This window comes from Xyrauchen texanus, chromosome 18, assembly GCF_025860055.1.
Source record: "Xyrauchen texanus isolate HMW12.3.18 chromosome 18, RBS_HiC_50CHRs, whole genome shotgun sequence".
NCBI lineage: Eukaryota > Metazoa > Chordata > Actinopteri > Cypriniformes > Catostomidae > Xyrauchen > Xyrauchen texanus.
In genome coordinates, this window is record NC_068293.1 from 1687090 (window position 1) to 1714052 (window position 26963).

The 26963-nt window shown below is 41.0% G+C and overlaps 1 protein-coding gene across 1 annotated transcript in view; it reads left to right on the plus strand.

Annotated features, from left to right (window-relative positions):
* Positions 1-26963, plus strand: part of si:dkey-11f4.7 (piezo-type mechanosensitive ion channel component 2) — a 554199-nt gene that overhangs the window by 394001 nt on the left and 133235 nt on the right. The window contains exon 34 of the mRNA XM_052147980.1: positions 2071-2237. Within this exon, the coding sequence (XP_052003940.1) occupies positions 2071-2237 (167 nt within the window). The remainder of the gene's footprint in view (positions 1-2070; positions 2238-26963) is intronic.

A 26963-nucleotide genomic window follows, 5' to 3' on the forward strand; every position in this document is an offset into this window, starting at 1 on the left:
TCAGCGTCAAGTGAGATGACAGTGACCAGAGACTGATCATTCACTACTGACCACATAATATTGAATATTGTTTTCAGAATAGCTACTGATTCCATATAAACTTCTAACAAAAGTGGAGCCAGTTCTGTAGCATAAGATCTAAACAAATTCAGCGGCAAAACCACCTGGCCCCGGATCCTTGCCTGTAGGTAAGGTCTTAATTACCTCATCAACCTCCTCCAAGGTTATCTCAGAATCAAGGGAATTTTTTTTGCTCAGTCATCAATTTTGGGAGCTCTAATGGTTCCACAAATTGTCTAATATCCTCATCAGTAAACGAAGACATGGAACAATAAAGATCAGAGATAGAACACTTTATAGGCATTATTAATATCAATGGCCGAAGTAAAAATTTATAAGAGGAAATGGTAGAAAAAGATTTTCTCTGCTTTATAAATCTAGCCAAAAGCTTTGTCCCCCAACTCAAAGTATGACTGTCTTGCCCTGAATAACCAAAATTCCACTTTCTATATTTCAATTCTCGGGTCAATTCTCTGAGGCCATCAGATGACTTTCGGCACTTTAGCTTTGCCTCTGCACTTTTAATATTCCCTTCCAAATCCATGAGTCCAAAAATGAGGCATACTGTATCATCTGACCCCTAAGAACCATCTTAAGTGCCTCCCAAGCCATGCCCACAGAAGATACTGTGGAGCAGTTGGTCTCCATATAAACATTGATTTCAGTCTTTAACATTTGTTGGAAATCAGGATTTTGCAAATGGGATACATTAAAGTGCCAACTATATGATTTCTTTTTCTCTGTATGTGGCAACATCTCTAAACTCACCAGGGCGTGATCTGAGACAAGGATTATAATTAAAAAGTACTTAAATATTTTTATTATTTTGCACCAAAAGTGATTGTGATACTTTAGAAGGCCACTGGAGTAGTATCGATGATGTTTATGATGACTGTCTCTGATTTTTGGAGCTTCAAAAGTGAAATTAACATCCACTTTGTAACGTTCCTGTGTTGTCTGCCCTATGTTCTCTGTTTCACCCATCACGTTTATGTCATGTTTCCGTGTGGTCTGCTCCGTGTTTTCCATTTCACCCGTCACCGATCCCGTTCCATGTCACGTTTTCCCTGTTGTCCACCCTGAGTCTCACTGTCTGTGTAGAAAAATTCAATTCCCACAATTCCCGGCCTCCCTACTGCCTGCACTCATCATTGTTCTCACCTTTGTCTCGTTTAGTCTTTATTGTGTCCTTGTGTATTTAAACCCTGTTTGTTCCTCCATTCCCTTGTCGGTCGTTGTATTTGATGTTCCATGTTTCCAATGTTTTATGCCTGCTCTTGTTCCCTTGTTTGATCGTTCGTGGATGTTTCGTGTTCATGTGTTTATTTCATTTTCCCATCGTGGACCTTTAATTTGTTCCAGTGTCTTGTGTTCCTCTATTATTTAATAAAACCGCTTTTGGATCCACACCTCTCGTCTGTCTTGACCAGCTTCCACACCATCCGTGACACACTTGCTTTTTAAGGACCTACTGAGCTGAGATATATTTCTAATTTTCTTCAAATGTGTTCTGCAGAAGAAAGAAAGTCATACACACCTGGGATATCATGAGGGTATAGGAGTGGTGGTGGCGTAGTGGGCTAAAGCACATAACTGTTAATCAGAAGGTCACTGGTTTGATCCCCACAGCCACCACCATTGTGTTCTTGAGCAAGGCATTTAACTCCAGGTTGCTCCGGGGGATTGTACCTGTAATAAATACACTGTAAGTCGCTTTGGATAAAAGCGTCTGCCAAATGCATAAATGTAAATGTAAATGAGGGTCAGTAAATAATGAGAGACTATTTATTTTTGGGTGAACTATCCCTTTAAGTTGCAGTGTTATCGAGAAACCATCCCTGAACTGTAGGCAGACTACGAAAGAATAGAAAGAGCTTAAATTACTACTTCTAACATGCTAATACATTTAAACTAGTATAGAAAGATTGTAGTATATTTGTAGCTCTTGAATATCAACTCATACAAGCATATGTTTTTTTTTAATGATTGTTCTCTGTCCTTTTCATGCAGAGTACAGATTTAAGCGGACTCTTGACACTGTGAAGTTCCTCTGGGTTTTCCTGCTCTCTCTCACTGAAGATCTCATAGCAGCTTTGAAGTCGCTGTGTAAAGACAGTCTGGACATCTCTAAGGTGCTTCGCTTTGAAAGAGCTCTACTAAGCAAACAACAAAAAAAGGTGATATTCACATTTTTCCCTGTTAAAAATGTTAAAGGTAAAACTGACCCACAATCAACACTTTTATGCTAATTTAACTAGTCTGCATATGCATAAAGTCTCTGTGAAATAAATAAAAAATGTCAGGTGAGGTTTGGAGTTATTATGGCCCGGAGTCCAGCTTGAAAAACCTTTAAAGAGATAGCTTCAACAATAAAAAGTAATCATCATTACTTGCACTCATGATTATCTTTGTCTGTTCAAAACATAAGGAGTTAGAATGATGATAGATATATGATCCATAAATTCTGCATCTTTTGCATTCCACCAAATAAAAGGAATTCTACCGGTTTCGGAACCACAAAAGTGGTGACAGAATTTTCAAATTTCAAAACTGTTCTTTTATGGATTGTTTATGGAACAGGACAAGAGTTTAAAGGTGCTATAAACTATTTATATTTTTTATTTTTTTATGGATGTCGTGGCAGGTTCTCCAAAACTGCCATCGAAGCTCCGTCGAGTCAAAGATTTATTGGAGGCACAAAATTCTGATTCCAAAAACAGACTTTTATTACAGAGTAACAAAGCCAAGGTGGTCCATGGAGCATTTAAAATTACATTTCAGAATCATGCATTTTTTATACAGTTTCTATTGCACATTATCTCTTTGAATGATGGCATCTTCATCCAATAAAATAATCAAATGACCCCCTAGTTTAGTCATAACCGTCTCCCTTCTGGCTGGTAATTCTAACCCAACTTGCTTCAATGATGGCAAAAGCATGACTATTTCATTTTATATGCATTATACACACTGTAATCACTTCACATGGTTACATATTTTATATTAACTAACAATCATTACTTTCTGCATTAATTATTATATTAAATAGTTTCCCCTATTACTGTCATTGGTTACACACATTCCTGCGAGATACAAATCAAATCACTTTATTGTCACACTACCATGTACTCAAGTGCAACAGTAGGTGAAAGTCTTGTGTGCAGTTCGGAGCAACATAGGTGGTGGTGTAGTGGTCTAAACCACATAACTGGTAAACTGGTAATCAGAAGGACGCTGGTTCGATCCCCACAGCCACCACCATTGTGTCCTTGAGCAAGGCACTTAACTCCAGGTTGCTCCGGGGGTATTGTCCATGTAAGAAGGGCTCTGTAAGTCGCTTTGGATATGTCATGTAATTGTAAATGCTTGGGGGAAGAAGCTGTCATGTAGTCGGCTGGTGCGGGTCCTGATGCTGCGATACTGCCTTCCTGATGGTAGCAGTGAGAGCAGCCCATGACTCGGGTGGCTAGAGTCTCTGATGATCCTTCAAACTTTTCACACACTGCCTGTTATATACAATCAGGTCCATAAATATTGGGACATTGACACAATTCTAATCTTTTTGGCTCTATACACCGCCACAATGGATTTGAAATGAAATGAACAAGATGTGCTTTAACTGCAGACTTTCGGCTTTAATTTGAGGGTATTTACATCCAAATCAGGTGAACAGTGTAGGAATTACAACAGTTTGTATATGTGCCTCCCACTTTTTAAGGGACCAAAAGTAATGGTACAATTGGTTGCTCAGCTGTTCCATGGCCAGGTGTGTGTTATTCCCTTATTATCCCATTTACAAGGAGCAGATAAAAGGTCCAGAGTTCATTTCAAGTGTGCTATTTGCATTTGGAATCTGTTGCTGTCAACTCTCAATATGAGATCCAAAGAGCTGTTACTATCAGTGAAGCAAGCCATCATTAGGCTGAAAAATCAAAACAAACCCATCAGAGAGATAGCAAAAACATTAGGTGTGGCCAAATCAACTGTTTGGAACATTCTTAAAAAGAAAGAACGCACCGGTCAGCTCAGCAACACCAAAAGACCCGGAAGACCACGGAAAACAACTGTGGTGGATGACCGAAGAATTCTTTCCCTGGTGAAGAAAACACCCTTCACAACAGTTGGCCAGATCAAGAACACTCTCCAGGAGGTAGGCGTATGTGTGTCAAAGTCAACAATCAAGAGAATACTTCACCATAGTGAATACAGAGGGTTGACCACAAGATGTAAACCATTGGTGAGCCTCAAATCAGGAAGGCCAGATTAGAGTTTGCCAAACAACATCTAAAAAAGCCTTCACAGTTCTGGAACAACATCCTATGGACAGATGAGACAAAGATCAACTTGTACCAGAGTGATGGGAAGAGAAGAGTATGGAGAAGGAAAGGAACTGCTCATGATCCAAAGCATACCTCCTCATCAGTGAAGCATGGTGGTGGTAGTGTCATGGCGTGGGCATGTATGGCTGCCAATGGAACTGGTTCTCTTGTATTTATTGATGATGTGACTGCTGACAAAAGCAGCAGGATGAATTCTGAAGGGTTTCGGGCAATATTATCTGCTCATATTCAGCCAAATGCTTCAGAACTCATTGGACGGCGCTTCACAGTAAAGATGGACAATGACCGAAGCATACTGCGAAAGCAACCAAAGAGTTTTTAAGGAAAGAAGTGAAATGTTATGCAATGGCCAAGTCAATCACCTGACCTGAATCCGATTGAGCATGCATTTCACTTGCTGAAGACAAAAATGAAGGAAAATGCCCCAAGAACAAGCAGGAACTGAAGACAGTTGCAGTAGAGGCCTGGCAGAGCATCACCAGGGATGAAACCCAGCGTCTGGTGATGTCTATGCGTTCCAGACTTCAGGCTGTAATTGACTGCAAAGGATTTGCAACCAAGTATTAAAAAGTGAAAGTTTGATTTATGATTGTTAATCTGTCCCATTACTTTTGGTCCCTTAAAAAGTGGGAGGCACATATACAAACTGTTGTAATTCCTACACCGTTCACCTGATTTGGATGTAAATACCCTCAAATTAAAGCTGAAAATCTGCAGTTAAAGCACATCTTCGTTCGTTTCATTTTAAATCCATTGTGGTGGTGTATAGAGCCAAAAAGATTAGAATTGTGTCGATGTCCCAATATTTATGGACCTGACTGTATGTCCTGGAGGGAGGGAAGCTCACCTCCGATGATGTGTCTGGCAGATCGCACCACCCTTTGCAGGGCTTTGCTGTTGTTGGCTGTGCTATTGCTGTACCAAGCGGTGATGCAGCCAGTTAGGATTCTCTCTTAGAACCGTGTGAGGATGTGGTGGTTCATTCCAAACTTCCTCAGCCGTCTCAGGAAGAAGAGGCGCTGGTGAGCCTTCTTCACAACAGCCTCAGTGTGAGTTTCTCAGTGATGTGGACACCGAGGAACTTGAAGCTGCTGATTCTCTCCACTGGTGCTTCATTAATGGTGATGGGGTTGTGTTCTCTGTCTTTCCTCCTGAAGTCCACTACAAGCTCCTTGGCTTTACTGACATTGAGGGTGAGGTTGTGCTCCTGACACCAGCGTGTCAGAGTGTGCACCTCCTCTCTGTAGGCTGTTTCATCATTGTCAGTGATCAGACCTACCACCGTCGTATCGTCAGTAAACTTAATGATGGCATTGGAGCTATGTGTTGCCACACAGTCATGTGTGTACAGGGAATACAGGAGTGGACTGAGAACACAGCCCTGCAGGGCTCCAGTGTTGAGGGTCAGTGATGAGATGAGATGTTGCTGCCCATTCTAACCACCTGACGTCACCTGAGTTTTTAATCCCTTTGTAGACCGTGATAATGTTAATTCCCAGCCACATACTTCTAGAGTCGATGGTGTTGAACTGTCCTTCATTTTTGTGCCCGTACTGGCGTTTGGCTGCTCTGATAAGTTACAGAGGGCATAACTGGCTTGTTTATGCTCCTCCGCATTAAGTGCCGTGCGAACATCGCCGTTAACCCATGGTTTCTGGTTAGGGTAGATCCATATTGTTTTGGTCAGAACAACGTCCTCTATGTTCGTTTCATCTAATTTCTAGCACTAATTAAAGCACATATATCATCTGCTTCTTTCAGACATGTACCAGACAGTGCCTGGCACTGTTCTAATTAAAACATTAGATCAACACTTCTGTATGAATACACACATTTTTTTTCTCTGGGTCATTCACAGAAACGGTCACACACAGAGATACAGAGAGAGGTTGTAATTCTTCATTGATTTGCACTTTGATTATTAAAATATTAGTAAATGATAATTAAATCAATAAATGAATGATTAAATATCTAACGTTTTTATTCTAATTGAATAACATTCATAATGCAGTTAATTATAGTACATTGATTACATATTGTCATTTTTAGATCATTGCATACTTGACTTAACTGAATGATTAAATAAAATATTCCATAGTATCCCTCCGTTGGGACTTCCTACAAAGTCCCTCTAATTTAGCCTTATTCAAGAGTGCTACTTCACGATCCAGTCCCTTCACCCATCACTTTCTATTGATCAATTTTAGGTCACACAGTCTCTCTTATCAATGACCAGATCATGGAACAGCACTCCTGTGGAGCATCATGTCTAAACGTCTTCCCCCATATTTAACAAGAGAGGAGTAAAAGATCCTGTCTCCCTCAACCCAACTCTCAAGAGAAAGAGAATATTGTGTTATAAACATGAGCATGTAAATACTTCAGCACTTGCCCGTGGTTTCACAGTTATGTAGAATATAACAGAAAACACCATTCAAAATCAGAACATTTTGAATAGAGTAGCATTTGCTGTCTTTGATATATTTACTGATTTTGATCTTTATATAAAAAAAAATGATAAATATGGAGCAGCATATTGGATATAGCAGCATAAAGATAAAAATCAGTAAATATATCAAAGACATAAAAATCTGTAGAAGTATCCTAACACTAAAAGTTTTTTCTTTCAAAGATCCCATTGACAAAAGATCTTCGACCCAGTTACTTTGGATAATGTAGAGGGCCACCAATGGGGAAAGTTTAGGCTAGCACTTACATTCCATGGGCATCGCACATCATTCTTACATACAGTATATTCATTGGAGGAATCAGTTTCCACCCATTTTGGTCTTTCTGTCCATCCAGGGTAGTTGTCATTGTATTGCATTGGACCATTAATATTAATCAATGTCATCTGCTTTGTTGTTTGTTGTTGCTCGTATCAAGAATGATTTGATCAATGGTAACACACAACAGAATATTATTCCTCCCACAAGAATCGTTTTTTCAATCCTTATGCCAATTTTAGCCAAGCATGCACCCCATTTCTTCAACAATTCTATTAAATTGTTATAAACAAACAGGACAAGCAATCTTTAGTCACCACCATGTTTTATTTTTTTTTCCATTCTTCATTACTTAGAAAATGTTCAATAAAAGCATAAGTAAAAGTAATAAATCATCTTTCAATCTTAATTATTCATCATACAAGCATTTCCAGGTTTGTTTAATACTTCTTTAATAAGTCAGGCACTCCTTTGTCTGCAACGGTTCTCAAAACTTTACCCCCAAAACCAATCTATAAATAATGTTCTACACAGGGTATGATCCCCGGATGGCACAGTGACAGAATGCTTGGTATTTAGCACTGTGATAAGCTGTTTTAGTAAAGCAGTTATTAAAATGCAGCTGGGTTGAGTTGACCTCACAATTTTTGAGTAGGTCTCCTTTAGACCTCCCTATTGATGCTTCCGGCCTAAGAGCATCCATCCACTTCCTCAACCCATATAACCTTCTTGGGCAGGTTTCCAGGGCGGTGATGCCCAGCCTTTGGTTGCCCCCCCCTGCCATTGGAGAGTCTTACACATCATTGTGTCATCACCTCAAGTCAAGTAATTTTTATTTGTGTAGCGCCTTTCACAACACACATCATTTCAAAGCAGCTTTACAGAAGATCAGACATTAACAGAAGATAAAACTGTAATTTCTATAATGTCTATGAGCCATCATTGTGTAGTTTGATAAAATACGATTGTAAATTGTGTTTAAAAATAAGTAATTTAATAATAATTGTATTTATAACCCCAGTGAGCAAGCCGAAAGCGACTGTGGCAAGGAACACAAAACTCCATAAGATGTGGGTTAATGGGAAAAAAAAAATCTGGTGAGAAACCAGACTAAGTAAGTGTTAAGGGACAGTGTTTAAACAAAGATTTTGGATGAACTGTAAGATTAACAACTAATGTCTTTGAAGTCCATCCTGTATTAACTGTAAAAGTTCACATAGATGCAATTATCCTAGTTAATTGGCTGATCCTAGTAGTTGGAAATTGATAGTCTGTGTATTCCATTTCAAGAGTGTAGTCCATCAATAGCCTGAGGTGATGAAGGCACAGAGATCAGTGAGGTGCATCGCAGTTCAACCTGGCCATTAATTTCGGTGAGGTTTGGTGGGGTCCATCTTAAATCCAAGGTTCAGACAATGGCATATGAAGTATCCCATGTCTTATGGTTGGAGTTGGCATCAGTTCATCCTCTGAAGTCCATCGTAATAGACTGAAGTGATGTTTGGCTGGCACCGGCTGCATTTAGTCATCATCACACAGCGACACGTAGCAGTGGAGTCCAAAACGAAGCAGAAATGGAGCTGGATCCAGACGGTTCTGGTGAACTCAAGATAGGAGTCCCGAGGTTGAAACAGGGAAAAAAATCAAATAATATTAGCATAGATGCCATTAAATTTATTGCAGTTATAGATCATGATCAAAGTTTCTGGTTTCTGGTTCCGGCAGACCTAACTAAAGCAGCCTAATTGTGGGTTGAAGGTTAAATTAGGTGTATGCCTGGCTAAATAGATGAGTCTTTAGTCTAGACTTAAACTGAGGGGGTGTGTCTGCATCTCGAACAGTGTTTGGGGGAGTATTCCATAGTTTATGTGCGAAATAAGAAAAGGATCTACCTCCTTTTGTGGATTTTGATATTCTAGGAACTATTAACAGGCCAGAATTTTGTGATCATAATGAACGTGGTGGAATATAGCATGGTAGAGGGTCACTTAAGTACTGCGGAGCTAGACCATTCAAAGCTTTGTGTATGTAGTGAACAGAATTTAAATATTAGTACAAAATTTAACAGGTAGCCAATTTAACGATGATAAAATGGGGCTAATATGATCATATTTCTTGGTTCTCGTTAGCACTCTGGCTGCTTTATTTTGAACCAACTGAAGTTTATTTATTGATCTTGCTGGACATCCTCCCATTAATGCATTATGATAATCTAGTCTTGAGGTCATGAATGCATGAATTAGTTTTTCGGCATAAGCAACATGTGCCGTAATTTAGCAAAATGTCTTGGGTGGAAGAATGCTGTTATACAAATATCGGTAATATTATTTTCAATGGACAGATTGGTATCAAATATAACACCAAGTTCTTCACTGTTGAAAATGATGTAACATTACATCCATCAAAAATCAAAAGATATTTTAGCGGCTTATTTTTAGAGGTTTTTGGTCCATTAATTAATACCTCTGTTTTGTCAGAATTGAGTAGAAGGAAATTTCTGGCCATCCAATCTTTGATAATCTTTGATACACTCTGCTAATTTGAAGAATTGTGAAATCTCATGAGGTTTTGAAGAAATATAAAGTTGGGTATCGTCGGCATAACAGTGGAAACTTATTCCACGATTCCTGATAATATCTCCCAGAGGAAGCATATACAAGGAGAAAAGCAGAGGCCCTAATAGTGACTCCATACTTTACTTTGTTTGGTTTGACAATTCCTCATTTACATAGACAAAGTGGTATTGATCTGATAAACAGGACCTAAACCATGCTAATGCAACTCCACAAATGCCAAAATAATTCTCTAGCCTATTCAAGAGAATGTCGTGATCTATCATGTCGAATGCAGCAGTAAGATCTAAAAGCACTAGAAGTGAAATGCAGCCACGATCAGATGATAAGAGCAAGTCATTTGTAACTCTGATAAGTGCAGTCTCTGTACTGTGATGAGGCCTAAATCCTTACTGAAATTGTTCATATATACTCTTTCACTGTAGAAAGGAACATATTTGGTAGGATACTACCTTTTCTAGTATTTTTGACATAAACGGGAGATTTGAAATCAGTCTATAATTAGCCAGTTCTCCAGGATCAAGCTGTGGCTTCTTAATAAGTGGTTTGAAAACTGCTATTTTAAAGTTTCTTGGGACATGTCCTAATGATAGCGAGGAGTTAATAATATTAAGTAAAGGTTCTGAAATTACAGGAAATACCTCTTTTAAGAGCTTAGTTTGTATTGAATCTATAAAACATGTTGTGACTTTTGATGTTTCGATAAGTTTTGTTAGCTCTTTATGACCTATGACAGTGACGGATTGAAGTTGCATGTGAGAAAAATTATGAGACATGGTTTTCTGAGGTGCTATGACAGATGATTGCATTATTCCAATTTTATTTCTGATTATTTCAATTTTATCATTATTATTTCAAGAAGTCATTACTCTTGTGCTGCGATGCAATATCTGGTTATGTTGAGGCTTTATTGCTAGCCAATTAATCCACAGTACTGAATAAACACCTAGGATTGTTGTGGTTATTTTCTATGAGTGTACTAAAATATGCTGACCTGGCAGCTTTTAGTGCCTGTCTGTAGCTACAGGCACGATCCTTCCATGCACCGCAAAATACTTCTAATTTTGTATTCTTCCACATGCGCTACATTTTCTGAGCTACTTTCTTAAGATCATGAGTGTGAACATTGTACCATGTGCAGGGCTTATTTCTTTCATTTTCTTTAATCGAAAGGGGGCGACACTATCAAGAGTGCTAGAGATGTAAATAAATAATTTTTTTTTATTTCATAAAGTTCTTCTGGGCTTTGGTGTTTACTGATTGTATGAGATAGATCTGGAAGATTATTAGTGAAGCTATCTTTAGTGGTTGAAAGAATAGTTCTACCTGAACGATAGCGCAATGTGGATTGAGTAATATTAGCTGATCGCAGTATACAAGAGACGAGGTAATGATCCGAGATGTCATCGCTCTGCTGCAGATTTTCTATATTATACTATCAACATCAACTCCATATGACAGAATTAAATCTAGCATATGATTATGGTGATGAGTTGGTCCTGTTACATTTTGTCTGACTCCAAGAGAGTTCAGAATGTCGATAAATGCTAATCCCAGTGTGTCATTTTCATTATCTATGTGAATGTTGAAGTCACCAACAATTAAAGCTCTATCTGCAGTAACTACAAGGTCTGATAAAAAAATTTGCAAATTCAACAAGGTAATCAGAATAAGGCCCTGCTGATCTATATACTGTAGCAAGGTTAAAAGATGACATTTATTTATATCTGATGGTGTCACATTAAGCATTATTAGTTCAAAAGGCTTATATCCTGTCCTCTGAGTAACACCGAAAACTTCACTATAAATTGTAGCAACACCACCTCCTCGACCCTTCAGACGAGGCTCATGTTTATAACAATAACCTGGGGGACAAGATTCATTTAAACTAATATATTCATCCATTTTAAGCCAGGTTTCAGTTAAACAGAGCACATCCAAACTATGTTTGTATTGTAATTTCATTTACAATTAGTGGTTTGGTAGAAAGAGATCTAATGTTTAGTAGCCCTATCTTTATATGATGTTTATCTTTAATTTGTTTTTTTTTTGTTCAAATTTTACCTTAATAAAACATTTTCTAAAATAGTTTTGATACAGTCTCTGTGTTGTAGTTTATGTGGAGTGGTGGTGGCATGGTCGGTTAAAGCACATATCTGATAATCAGAAGGTCGCTGGTTCGATCCCCACAGCCACCACCATTGTGTCCTTGAGCAAGGCACTTAACTCCAGGTTGTTCTGGGGGGATTGTCCCTTTAATAAGTGCACTGTAAGTCACTTTGGATAAATGCGTCTGCCAAAATGCATAAATGTATGTGACCTGTGTGACATATCATGGCAGCTAGCAGATATTCAAATTAACCAGTTTGTCTGCTTCCTGACCTGGGCCCCAGTTAGTCAAATACTATCATTATTAAGACTATGAGCCAAATTACCAGAGAGGAGAGCGGCACCATCCCTGGAGGGATGGAGTCCGTCTCTCTTTAGCAGGTCAGTTCTACCCCAAAAACTCTTCCAATTGCATATAAATCCTATTCTATTCTCCAGACACCACTCAGACATCCAGACATCCAGACATTTAGTGACACTAATCTACTATAAACATCGTTACCATGAAAAGTAAGGAATGGACCAGAGCATATTACAGTGTCTGACATAATATTTGCAAATTCACACACCTCTTTAAATTTATCTTTAGTGATCTCCGACTGGCGAAGCCTCATTAGTACCGACATGAATAACAGTTTTAGAAAATCTACATTTAGCATTAGCCAGCACTTGTAAATTTGATTTGATGTCAGATGCTTTGGCACCCGAAATGCAATTAATAATAGTGGCTGGAGTCTCTATTTCCACGTTCCTTACAACAGAATTGCCAGTAGCAGGGGCTCTTTCAACATGATTCTCAGTGGGTGCATCACTGAGTGGGGAGAAACGATTGGAAACCTTAACAGGAATGGGAGAGTGGTGTCGCTTTGCTGAGTGAGTATGCCACCGAGACATCACCCAAACTAGGAGGCTATTGTAAAAATGTGACATGCCATGCAGGAAGAAATAACATGAGCGGATACCATGTCTTACCGCAGTTGTTTGTTGTTCCTGAGTGGTGAGGGTTTGAGATCTATGTGAATCCCTCACGCAATTGTTTGTTGTTGTTGGTTGTTCCTGAGCGGTGACATTTTGAGATTAATGTGAATCCCTCACTTTTGATAAGCGGTGCTTTGAGATCGATGCAATAATCCGTGTATCACAGAGGAGAAAAACGGGTGCGTGCTGAAAAATGCACGCAGTTTAATCACGATAAAAATAGAAAGCGGATGCACGTGGAAAATGCATGCAGTTGAATCGTGATAAGAGAACAATGAAGGGGAAATATATAAAATCTTTAATCATGATGAGGAAACCTGTTTGAACCTTTCATTCATATCACTGTATCTAACATTATTGTCAAGTCACATCAATTTCCATATAAAATCAAATCAAATCAAATCAAAAGAAACTAAAACAATTTAGAGATGTGCCTTTAGCACACTTCAAATTTTTCTTGACCTTGACTGCTCTTGTGTTTCAAGCAGATTCTTATCAAATTTGAGAGTGAGAGAGAGAGAGTAGGGCAAGGCAGGAATTTAGAGGGGGACATTCCACTCCCTCACGCTGTTTCTAATCTTGTTACAGTTGTACCTTATATTTCATTTTATAATCTCACAATCATCCATTTAAATTATCATTAAACAGTGAAAATAGTGATAATTATAATAATTCATTATACTAACTGCTTTATTCACAAAGCATCTCCAAAGGTTTCTTTCAAACTTTCCCATCTTAAACCATCTTCAAGAAAACCTCTTCCAAAATTTTAACCTACTTCTATCATCTGCTACATTCTTTTGTCCATTCAAACAACATACATCAAAAACTGTAGAACCTTCAAATCTTAAATAAAACACAAAATGTACCTTTCTTTTTCCAACATTCTGTTTACATTCAATAAAACTTACCTTGCCTTCAGTTCGAGCAGAGCTCTACATTTACAACACCTATCTTATGAAACAACATAAATCACATTTTTAAACTAACAGAAAAGGAAGTAATAGTTTAAGCAGAATAAAGTAGTAAAGAGGCACAGTGGAAATTCAAACAAATCTCTTTTCTTGCGTTTTGAAATAATTGATCAGTAAAATACACCACGTCCTTTTAATTTCTCTTCTCTTATTTATTTATCCTAATGTTTCAGCATCATTTAACAATAAAATATTTCAGTTATTATTCTGTTATACTTATCAGAATTTACTGGCAAATTATTCAATTAAATAGCAGAACCAAAATTCACAGTGCAGAAGCTGTATTACTCTAAAGTGATACTTTCATGGATTAATTATGGCAAATTAGGATTAATAGAAAAACATTCAATCCTTATTTGTAGCACCCACTAACCTTTCTTTAAAGTGAGGGTAAATTTGGGTGAGTAACCAATCAAATAGATAACCTTTGCCATCAAGTTTGTAATATTTACTCTTCAAATCAACAAATCAGTGGTTAGATGCTGGATTTAAATTTAGACCCTCAATTTAGAACAATTTAGACATGGGTATTAAACCCATGGATGGCAGTCTGGAAAATCATAAATCCAGTTGGTGGTATTAGACTGAAATCAACTTATCCAGATACATTTGAATCCACAATAGAAATGGCTAATCAGTAATAACTCATTTTCAGTCTTCTTTTTTTCTGGATGTCCTTCTGCAGTATTAGCAGCTTCAATAAATTATCTGACCCAGCCATCTGCAATGGTGAGAAACTGGTTCCAGAATGAGTTAGTGAAAAACATACATACAGTGATGACAAAAGAAAGGGTAAAACATAGTATCAAAGACACACACAGAATAGATGCATGAATATGAAGTTATTAACATTCATGGTTGAGGAAGTTACAGTGTTCAATTTAATCTTAATGTTTCTCCATGGGTTTCATAGGGGCGGCCGTGGCTCAGGTGGTAGAGCAGGTTGGCCACTAATCACAGGGTTGGTGGTTGCATGGCAGCTCTGCCGTCATTGGTGTGTGTGTGTGTGTGTGTGTGTGTGTGTGTGTGTGTGTGTGTGTGTGTGTGTGTGTGAATGGGTGAAGGAGTTCATAGTGTAAAGTGCTTTGAAAACCACTAAGGTTAAAAAAGGCGCTATATAAGTGCAGACCATTTACCATTTCACTTACTACCAATGACCAATTCTTCCTTAGCATTATCAATAATTTTTTACAATCAAATAGGTCCAAGATATTTCTTAAATCTTCAAAGCAGAACTTCTAGCATGAATAAAATTTTCCATTTTATGCACTTCCAAAAGAGGAAAACTTTTATTAGATATTAGAGTATCTGAGTAAAATTGTTTGCAACATTTGCTTAGTTATGCCTCCTTATTGGAGGTTGGGACTTTATTTTCTCTGGCATGATAGGTCACAGATCAAACCCAAGGAAAAAGCAACACAATATTGGCAAGGCTGCCACACATAAAGATCAGGAGAACAGGTATTAGGAGCCGTTCATCATTCAACCTATTTTATTGCTAGCACTTTTCAGTGTAACAAAGACATTCAATACCACTGCTTTTCAGCAGCACAAACAACACTAACAGGGTGCTATTCAGCTCAATATAAACACACTATCAATGTGCTTTTCAGCTCCACATGGTAAATGGTAAATGGTCTGCACTTATATAGCACCTTTTTTAACCTTAGAGGTTACCAAAGAGCTTTACACTGTGTCTCCTTCACCCATTTTCACTCACATTCACACATCAAAGGCAGCAGAGATGCCATGCAAGGTACTAGCATGCCATTGGGAGCAACTTGGGGTTCAGTGTCTTGCCCAAGGACACTTCGGTATGTGGAGTCATGTGGGCCGGGAATCGAACCACCAACCCTGTGATTAGTGGCCGACCCGCTCTACACTGCAAAAAATTATTTTCAAGATAAGTATTTTTGTCTTGTTTTCCAGTAGAAATATCTAAACATTCTTAAAATGGGATTTATTTACTTGAAACTGGCATGATATTTTAAGTCTAGTTTTTAGAGAAATCTAATCAAATTTAGTGAATCTTAAAATATTGAACCAAATTTTCAAAAGATCTCAACACTCAACTCTCATATAGGTCACCGAGTGCAGTAATTCCCCTCACAATTCACTCTGACCAACAGAAAGGGGGCTTATTAATACGTAATTTTGGGTTCCACAATATCCTCGAAGCAACATTTAAATACATTTCCGAATTATACACTCTGGACATGCGAGATAACAGGGTGTGACTTAGTTTAATAGAAAGGCTTTGCAATGGCGAAATAGGGGCAAGGATTTCCAGGGCTCTCTCAGGTGGAAGCGAACAATGAGCCAAGTGTCCCATAATCTCTTGAGAGAAGTTGAAGCCCTGTCCCCCAGAATCTGAATTAACAGGGAGTAATTCGATGATGCCTAATTACCTTTTCTCATGCTGAGAAAAGAGATGCTCTGAACCGGGGCAAGCTTGCTCTTTTCCCAGTTGACCTGAAGCCCTAGGCAGCTGAGGTGCCTGAGCACCTGGTCCCTGTGGGTGCATAGTAACTCTCGGGAGTGGGCCAGGATGAGCCAGTCATCGAGGTAGTTGAGTATGCGGATACCCACTTCCCCTGGCGGGGCAAGGGCTGTCTCTGCGACCTTCGTGAGGATGCGAGGGGACAGGGACATGCCGAAGGGGAGGACCTTGTTCTGATATGCCTGGCCGTTGAATGCAAACTGTAGAAAGGGTCGGTCTCGAGGCAAGATAGAGACATGGAAGTATGCTTCCTTCAGGTCTACTCCTGCAAACCAATCTTGATGCCGGATGCAAGTTAGGATGTGTCTTTTCGTGAGCATTTTGAACGGGAGTTTGTGCAATGCCCGGTTGAAAACTTGCAAGTCCAAGATCGGTTGTAAGCCGCTGCCTTTCTTAGGTATGATGAAGTAAGGGCTGTAGAGACCCTTCTTCATCTCGGCTGGTGGGACAGGCTCTATCGCGTCATTGAGTAGAAGGGTCGCGATCTCTGCACACAGGGTGTTGGTGTTCCCCATACACTGAGGTAAAGCAGACGCCGGTGAAAGGGGGTGGGGGCCTGGCGAACTGAATCGCGTAAGCCAAGTCGATGGTCCTGGCCAACTAGTGCGACGGGTTGGGAAGTGAAAGCCACGCGTCCAAGCTCCATGCGAGGGGCACTAAGGGGACTATTATTTTTGACTTACCTGGCGAGGCTTCGCAGCGGGACAAGTAGTGTGGCTTCGGGAGGCAGAAGCGCATCCCGAGGCTCTGTTGCTGAGAGAAGACTCAAGCACTTACCTTGCTCCGCGCACCTGGCAGGGGGCGAGCAGTGACTGTGGAGGAGGTCCCATGTAGGCGTCCTGAGACTCGTCAGAACCAGCTGGCTGGGGGACAGCCGTCGTGGGTCCGGAGGCGGGGGGTCTGTGTCCGGGGTACCGGGACCTCTGAAGTGTGGCACCGGTCGCAGCCCAGGCACACGAGGCAGCTCCTATGACCGTCAGAAGTGGAGAGAAATTCGACCGCATCCAGGAACTACACAGGGGCGGAAAGACATCTTTAGATGACATCAGCTGTGTATTGCCCTTTTAGAGAAAATAAACTCTTTAGGGAAAATAATCTCTTTAAGAAACGCTGTCAAAGCACCCAGGGGCAAAGCTGCACTGTTGTGCAGAAAAGGAGAAAGCCGCTGATGTGCGCCGTAGATCCAACAGCATATGCTCTGTAGAGATGATGTGAACAGTCTCGTAAATGCAGCTCGCTGATAACACAACTGCTCAGCTCCGAAAAAAAATTCCTGAATGGATAGATGCATTTCCCTCCCTTTATACCCATATGTCCGGGGGCAGGACATACAAATTTGTCTGGCAATTTATCACTGGCCTTTTCTCAAGTTCAGAGATGTGTGAGGCTCTCAAGAGAGACCCCTAGTGTCGCTTCTTCGACACAACATCGAAGTGAGCGACAGACGGGGAACTGTACTTATCCTTAAGGTTGGCTGAATTAACAGTTTAGCTTTCTTGGTTTTTTTTTTCCTCTTGACATTAATGTTCCACCCTGGCATGAGGAGTCTTTGAGTCTGTAAAAAAAGTTAACAAACTGAAAAAATAAAACCAAAGTTTTTTTTAGGTAATGTGTAATGTTTATAATCTTGTTAAAATGGATTTCATAAAATTGGTATCGAAAAAGTATAGTTTAGGAACCGGTATCGAAGTCAAGGTATCGGTATCCAAATTTTTTTAATGATACCCAGCCCTAGTTGGGACTGTTCTGTGCAAGGTTGAAGCACATTTTTGTTCTGTTCTGTGGGTTATTAAGGACTTGATGGTTACATCAATGTTGGATAGTGGTCTATAGAATTTAGCCTTGGGTACACAATTTTTCTTTGCATATCAGTATGTCACATTTTAAAATAGGTCAAATGTTTCTCTCCATTTGGAATGATAATGGGCTGGGGCACCCTATAAAAACAAGGAAGGTGGTATCTTTTCTTAAGCTTAAAAAATCTGGCATAGTATGCCTTTAAGAAATGCACCTTTCTTCACAGGAAGCTGAAAAACTTGCAGGCCATGGTGTGCGCATGTGTTTTGTAGTGCTGGTTTGACTAAGAGCAAAGAATCATCACATTGATAAGTATGCATTTACAATTCAATTGTCTCAAACAGATCAAAGATAATTACGGAAGAGTCAGAATTGTTTTGGCTGAAATACAGGGGCAATATCTTATTTTGGCTAATATACATGCACCCTACACTGATGGTCCGAACTTTTTTATTTTTTGACTTTCTTATGGGAAAGCTATAAGCAGCTGGGACCCTTCATGATATGCATTTGGGGTGGAGACTTCAGTCTTTTAATGGATCCAGTCCTTGTTCATAGTAAAGCAAAGGTGTGTTGACCCTTTAGAGCACTGTTGACACTATAGAGCAGGGGTTGGCAACCTTTCTGACATGGAGTGCCATTTTTTTCCCTGCCCCCTCTCTCTTTTTTCTAATTTAGTCATTTATTTTTCATTACAAATTATATCAGCATAACAGTTTGAGTGAAAAATGTGTGCAAAACCCGATAATATAATCATGATACTGCATGTGGATTTTCACAGTGCATCTTGTGAAAGTGCTTTAACGAAAAAAAAACTGTACTTTTGTACAAAATTAGTTAACACAGTTAATGTCACAAATTTACTTATTTGATTACTGATCATGAAATTGTGTGGAATTTTAAATATTTCTTATATTATGTCATACTACATTTTTCTAAATCACGCAGAGCTGGGTAATCACTAGCACACAAGCAACAGTGAGGGAGGAGCAGGCTATTCTATTTATACATCTTGATGTAATTCTTCCTCATGATCACGCAGCGTGTTTTCATCAGCTGAATGGGAGGCTAAACGATTAAAGTGTGACGAGACTCGCGCTGCACGTTTAAGCCGATCAACTATTTAGCCCTTTTCTGTGAATTGCACCTGCAAAATACTAAAACTTTATTAAAATATTAAATAATATTTTGAAGGGACTCAGATTTTTGAACCCCACGATGTGGGTTTATGTTTTCTCTTTTAATCGTTTAATGTAATTTTGAGTGTAACCATGGTCTAAAGAGGGTGTACTTCTATGCTGGGTTGGAAACCTCAAGGATTAACAGTGGTGTTTCCTTATTAGATCACGTGTTGTTCTGAAAGCAAAAAGGAACAAATGAAACACTGTGTGTAGGCTGCCATCTGTGCTGCCTAACCGAAGCAAAGATGGCACATTTACTCGAGCGATTAAGTGAAAGTGAAGTGCTGCCGGCTTGTGATGTGCAACTGTCTTACACGCGCTGCACGAGTCTGCTGTGTATACTGCAGTCTAGTAACATTTTAACTTTTTTTTAGCCTCCCATTCAGCTCTTGAAAACACGCTTCATGATCATGAGAAAGGATTACATCAAGTTGTAGATTGGAATGCAAGTGTGGAATTTATATGAATAAAATAGTTTACTCCTCTCTCGCATGCCAGTGATTTCCCCTAAAAGTGCCATAGATAGCTGACCCCTGATATAGAGGATGTGTAAAAAATCTTGGTCTTACAGACATTTAGAGACCTCTGAATCCATCTGGGAGGAACTTCACTTTCTTCAGTTCATAAGACTTAATCTAGAATAGATAGACTTATTCCATTTGCCACTGACTGCTCAATTGGGAACATTTTAGTTTCAGATCATGCTTTGGTGTGTTTAGAGATGTTGCTGCATATAGAGAAAAGAAAATCATATATGTAGATTGTGCTTTAACCCTCTGGGGTCGACGGACATGCCGGCGTGTCCTGCTGGATTTTTTCGTCATTACAGCAGAAACAACATAAAATTCTCCATCATTTTGTGGCATACAGATAAGTGTAAGACATCATTAGAGACTATAAAGTGTCTACTTTTATTTGTGTACACTCACAATATCAACAAAACCTTGTGCTTTTGTAAAATAAAGAAAATTAAAAGGGTGAGCTGTACGCAGTCTCTGGGTTTGCGAGCATATATCTGAAACACGTCACAAAATGAACTGAAACTCTGCGAATACTTATCACACAAACATGAAACATATGTCTAAAGAAAGCTTAAAATATCTACTTTTAAATAAAACAATTCAAATTTAAAACAAATATTCTCCTGCAATGTAATCTGTATGAAACAAAGTGATGTACAGTTTTTACTGGTTTAGCTCATTATAGGTAATGTGATCCCACCCACCAGCAGAGCGGGCTATTGATAGGGTGCTGAGACGATCAATGCATATGGTAAATGCCCCCGACTTTGTCTTGAAAACAACAAGTTCATTCATTTTTCTGCGCGTTTGAAAGACAGCACAATACACAAGTGAGAAAACTCCTGGATAGTGACGAAGAGTTACAATGTTCCTCAGAATAAGAGCGGGACTCCGATGAACTTTTGTATTTTGAAGAGAGACTTGATCCAGCCAAGGATACAATTTCGGACGAGTAAGTAATTTAGTTTTAATTAGTTGACATGCTATGTTATATAAACATGTACATATTTTACTAGTGGGACTGTTTTCAGACTTGCCAGCCAGGATTCAGAGTATTGATATTTGAAATATGTCCTAATAAGCAAGTTTTAGTTCAATTTAAATGCTGTTTCGGCTAAAGCACGTATTTAAATTGTATGCTGTATGATATAAATATGATATGTAATATGATATAAAAATAATATGAATGTTTAGATTTATAATTGTTTTATCTAGTGTTTATGCTGCCTCATTATCATCAACAAAGCTTGTGCTTGCAAATATGGGTTCAGGTGAAATGAGTAAAATGCACTTTAAATATGCCCATATTAGAAAATCACCATCTTATAATGATTTTTGAAGGATCATGTGACACTGAAGACTTCAGTAATGATGCTAAGAATTCAGCTTTGATCACAAATTGCATTTTACAATATATTCAAATAGAAAACTGTTCTTTTAAATTGTAAAAATAGTTCAAAATATCACTGTTTTTACTGTATTTTGGATCAAATAAATGCAGCCTTGGTGAGCAGAAGAGACTTCTTTTAAACGGTAGTGTAGGTCTAAAATTAAGTAAAGTCTTTATGTAAAGAAAATGTATAGTCAGATTACTTCTTTTAACTTAAAACTTGATTTTGATCATTAAGTCTTTCTGTCACATTCCTCATTGATAGGCCCAGGGGAGGGGTCTTTTGTCTCCTCAGGTGTGAAATACATCCATATTCATGATAGTTCACGCCTCCTCGCATATGACCTTTCTAACACTAAAAGTGTCTTACAAAAGTTCAATTACTATATTGTTTTGTATGAATGAGTGATCAGGATGGTTTTTACATCATTTTGTAGCAAAAACTCTAGGCTACAAGATCCAGTTCTCCAAAGGCTTGTGGACAAATGTTTAGTGTTATATGGCTTTATTCAAATGACTTAAAAATTTTGTTTTTTCAATAACCATGCATAAACATTATGTAGCCCAGTTTGTGCGGAATACAGTGTTATCAGACTTTAGCCATTAATGTGTTTTTAAGCAACTGAAAAAAGCACAAATGGGCATGTCAAAACTTCTCCAGGGCCCAAAATACCCTCAGACCCCAGAGGGTTAATACGCCCCTTCTACAGGACCAAACATTTCAACAAATGTTAAAGACAGAAGTCAATGTTTATGTTGAAATCTTCTGGCCTTCGGTGTCCTCTGTGGGCATGGCATGGGAGGCGCTTAAGGCATTTCTTAGGAGGCAGATCATACAATATGCCTCATTCGTTAAAAAAATGAAAGCACATGAATTAAAGGTGCTGAAACAGAGCTGAAGCGCCGAATGTCATCCAATGGTCTTAGAGAGTTTTTTTTTTTTTCACCATTCCTTCAGTGAAGTTTTCTGGAGGCAATATATTTACTTCTGCCACAGATTTTAATAAAGCATTTAAACAATTCTATTTCAATCTTCATGTCTGTGTCTGCAGATAAGATTATTAGCAACTTTGTAGAGCCATTAGAACTTCCTAAATTGTGATCAAAAATACTCTCTTGACTCAGATATTACCTTGGAGGAGCTTGTTGAGGTAATTAAAGCCTTACCAACAGGTAAGGCATTGGGGCCAGATGGTTTTGTAGCAGAATTTTTTAGATTTTATGTCACGGAACTGGCTCCACTCATTTTAGAAGTTTACACAGAGTCATTAAATAATGGTGAAATACTGCCAACCATGATGTAAGCCCTGATTGCCCTGTCTTATTCTTAAAAAAGATGAAGACCCAAATTAATTTAAAAGTTATCGTCCAATTTTCCTGATTTAGTTAGATGTAAAAATATTAGTTATATATATATTTTTTATATTATATATATATTATATTTTTATATATTAAAAATATAAAAGTTTTATGAATATTACGTAGTCATATGATCAGTAGCGAATGATCAGACCCTGATTACTGCCATTGCCCTGGAACATTAGCAGTCACAATAAGAAAAGCTAATGATTTTCCTGGTATTGTAGCAGGAGGTGTGGTGCATAACTTCTACTCTACGCAGATGATCATCTAGGTTACGTATGTAACCTACCTTCTCCAATGGAGGGAACGAGACATTGTGCCGAAGAAGCGACACTAGGGGTCTCTCTTGAGCGCCGAATATGCCTCTGAACTATGAAAAAAGCACAATGAGAAGTTGGCAGACAGTATTTGCATACCACGCCCCCGGACATACGGGTATTTAAGCAGGCAAATACGATGAGTTCATTCAGGATTTTTCTGAGGAGCCGGAAATGGTCCGGACAACACAGTGGCTCAGCTCAGCGACATGGAAGGGAGGACACAACGGGGGACACAATCAGGGAACGGAGGTTACATACGTAACCTAGACGTTCCCCGTCTGTCGCTCACTTCGACGTTATGTTGAAGAAGCGACACTAGGGGTCCCAATTAAATCGTGCCATGCGCATGAACTGCTGATACAGAAGCGGGCAGGTATTCTCACGTGCAAATGCGACCAGCTTTATCAGACTGCACGTACCCTTCCCCAATGCCCCATAAAGCCATCAGAATCCTTCTGGTTACCCTAACAAGGGGAACAAGGTGACGCTTGCTAGTCTGGGAACGGGCCAAGCTTGGCTGGGCCTCTTTTCTCTCTATGTTTCTCCGCATAGTGCAGAAAGGCCGGGGCCCTTACACGCATCGAAGGAATGCAACACGGTGACCTGAGCTGGGACTGCCTAAAGGTGCGTACACACTGCCAGCGACATCGCGCGCGACAGCAACTCAATACCATTCATTTTCAATGCGAGCACAGCGACTTCCGGCGACACGAGCTGTCGCGACCGTTGGCGCTAGATGTGGGCGTGTCCAGCGACGCGACAATGTTGAGAAAAGTTCAACTTTGGAGCGACTAACGGAAGCGACAGCCAATAGGAGAGACGACGGGAGAGCTCACGTGATCCTTCTCTCTCTCTCAGCTCCTGCAGTAACGGAAAGATGGATGAAAGGCTAATTCTTGCTGTTAGAAATGTTCCAGTGCTCTATGATATGTCTCTTCCCACGTTCAAGGACATTTTTAAGAAAAATACTGTGTGGAAAGTGTATCTGAGATCGCGGGGATTTTATGGACCCAGACAGACCGGCATTTGCATTTTCGCCGCAGATAAACAGCCGCTATGGCAAACAGCACGCCTTGTTTCTCATTCATCTTTGATATAAAGCATTTTATGTACTGATTCCATTTATATTTAGTCTTTTCCCTCCAAAATGTTTGTTTTTAGTGGCAAGAAAAGAGATTCGCTGTCAACAGCAATGGAATGACATCCGTGAATGTCATTTATAAACGTTACTAGGCAACCAGTAGTGGGAACACCCACTAGCGACTTCACCGCCAGCCACTGGCGACCTGCAGTGATAAAGTCGCTGGCAGTGTGTACGCAGCTTAAGGGAGACACAGGTCCACTTTTGTAAGGGGACCGTACCGCGGATAATACACACAGGGGGAGTCTGTGTAGGAGTCCTTGACCTGTGGAGCACCTATTCCAGTACAGGGTAGATTAAGTACCCAAAGTGGATTAGGCCGGCGAGTTCCTCCGCTGAACTGCGGACCCACAAGGGCTAGGGAGGAATCATCCAGGGATCCGAGAAATGGGATCTCCTGGGAGAAAAAGGCGCACAGTTTTACCTCAGCTGAGGGAAAGGGCGCTAGGCGCAAGCGATTCACCCGGCCAGTTCGTCAGCGTGGTACCGAGTTCTACAGGCTCGGACCTGAGTGAACACGGGACGATGTTGGGGTTCAGCCATATGCTTGAGGAAACATTTAGGTAAGTATCAAAAATAAGGTACGGGTCAACCCGGAGATTGTGAAATCTCGCAAAGGTATTAGGTGTTGTCCAACCCGCTGCTCTAAAATGTCTGACAGGAAGGTGCCCCTGGCCAGTGCACACAAAGACGCAACACTGGTTGAGTGCGCTCAGACCCGCGGGGAGGGGGTTTTGGGGTTTATGAGGCACGGCCTGGACGTGATAAGCCAATGAAATGGCATCAACGCCCCAGTGGGCTAGCCTCTGTTTGGAGACAGCGTTCCCTTTCCGCTGTCCCCCGAAGCAGACAAAGAGCTGCTCAGAACGTCTAGAGCTCCGCGTGTGGTCCAAATAGGTACCGGACACAGCAACGAAAGGGCTGGGTCTGCCTCCTCCCGGGGCAGTGCTTGCAGGTTCAATACCTAGTCTCTAAAGGGCTTGGTATGTACCTTTGGCACGTAGCCCGGTCTTAAGATCACATATGTGTCTGCCGGACCGAACTCCAGGCAAGTGTCGCTGACAGAGAATGCTTGCAGGTCCCCGACCCTCTTGATGGAGGTGAGCGCGATCAGCAGGGCCATTTTAAGAGAGAGGGCCCTGAGTCCAGCTGATTCTAGCGGCTTGAAGGGAGGTCTCTGGAGGCCCGTGAGGACCACATAGATATCCCAGGAGGGGAACAGGCTTGACTGGGAGGGATTTAACCTCTGGCACCTTTTAGGAACCTGATCATTAAGTCGTGCTTACCCAGAGACTTGAGACCCAGAGGTCTGTCCAGGGTTTGAATGTCTGGCAGCAGGTGGGGGTGATCATCAAACAGTGCGTGCCGCTGCTTGAATTGTCTCGGGACTCGAGTCTGAAGCCAGTGCTGAAATAGTCTCATATGCATCATCCCCAGCGGCGCGACCGTCACGGAGGATGCCATATGCCCCAGGAGCCTTTGGAAAAGTTTTAAAGGGACCATTGTGCCTGGCTTGAAAGGAAGCGAGGCATTTCAATACTGATTCATTGGTGAGACGTCTAACTCCATGCCGGGAATAGAGATGCTCTGAGCCGGGGTGAGCTTGCTCTTTTCCCAGTTGACCTGAAGCCCCAAATGGCTGAGGTGCCTGAGCACGCTGGTCTCTGTGCATGCATAGTAACTCTCGCGAGTGGGCCAAGATGAGCCAGTTGTCGAGGTAATTTGAGTATGCAAATGCCGGCTTCTGGGAGCGGGGCAAGAGCTGCCCCTGCGACTTTCGTGAAGACGCGAGGGGACAGAGACAGGCCGAAGGGGAGGACTTTGTACTGATACGCCTGGCCGGCGAACGCGAACCGCAGAAAGGGTCGATGTCGAGGGAGAATCGAGACGTGGAAGTACGCGTCATTCAGGTCTATCGCTACGAACCAATCTAGATACCAGACGTAAGTCAAGATGTGTTTTTGCGTGAGCATTTTGAACGGGAGTTTGAGCAGAGCCCGGTTGAAAACCGCCTTTCTTGGTAACAACGAAGTAAGGGCTGTAGAAACCCTTCTTCATTTCGGTTGGAGGGATAGGCTCTATCGTGTCTTTGAGTAAAAGAGTCGCGATTTCAGTGCACAGGGAATTGGCATGTTCGCCGTGTACTGCGGTAAAGCGGACTCCCGCAAAGTGGGGCGGGGGCCTGGCAATCTGAATTGCATAACCGAGTCGAATGGTCCGGGCCAGCCAGCGTGACGGGTTGGGCAGTGAATGCCACGCCTCCAAACTCCGTGCTAGGGGCACCAAGGGGACGAGTATTTTTGACGTACCCAGCAGGGCTTCGCAGCGGGGCGGCACAGGTGAAGCGGCGTCGGGAGGCAAGGGTGCATCCTGAGGCTTTGGTGCTGAGAAAAAACTCAAAGCACTTACCTTGCTCCGCACACCCGGCAGGGGGCGGGTTCGTGACTGAGCTCCTCGGTCCAATGTCGGCGTCCTCGGGACTCGTCTGAACCGGCCGGCCGGGGAACAGTCGTGGGGCTGAGGGTGGTAGTACCGCGTTCAGGGAACCGAGACTGTTGATATCTGGAAGCAAAGTGCCATGAGAACGGCATTTGTGGGCCAGGTGACCCAGAGACAAAGGAAATAACTTCATCACAAGATTCTCCTCCTGGCCCTCCACTGGGAGACGGGGGCATTGAGGAAGCGAGCTTTGTCGGTTTCATGTATCTCAACCAGGTTCAACCACAGATGACATTCCTGGACCACCAGCGTGGCCATCGCCTGCGCTGTGACCTTTGTTGCTCTAAGGGCGAGGTCGGTCGCTGAGCGCAGTTCCTGCCGCACATCGGGATCAGGGCCAACCCCATGCAGATTTCTGAGCGCCTTGGCCTGGAGGACTTGAAGGAGGGCCATGGCGTGCAGGGCGGAAGCGGCATGTCCGGCGGCGCTGTAGGCCTTCGCAGTGAGCAAGGATATTGTCCTACAGGGCTTGGAGGGGAGCACTGGGCGACC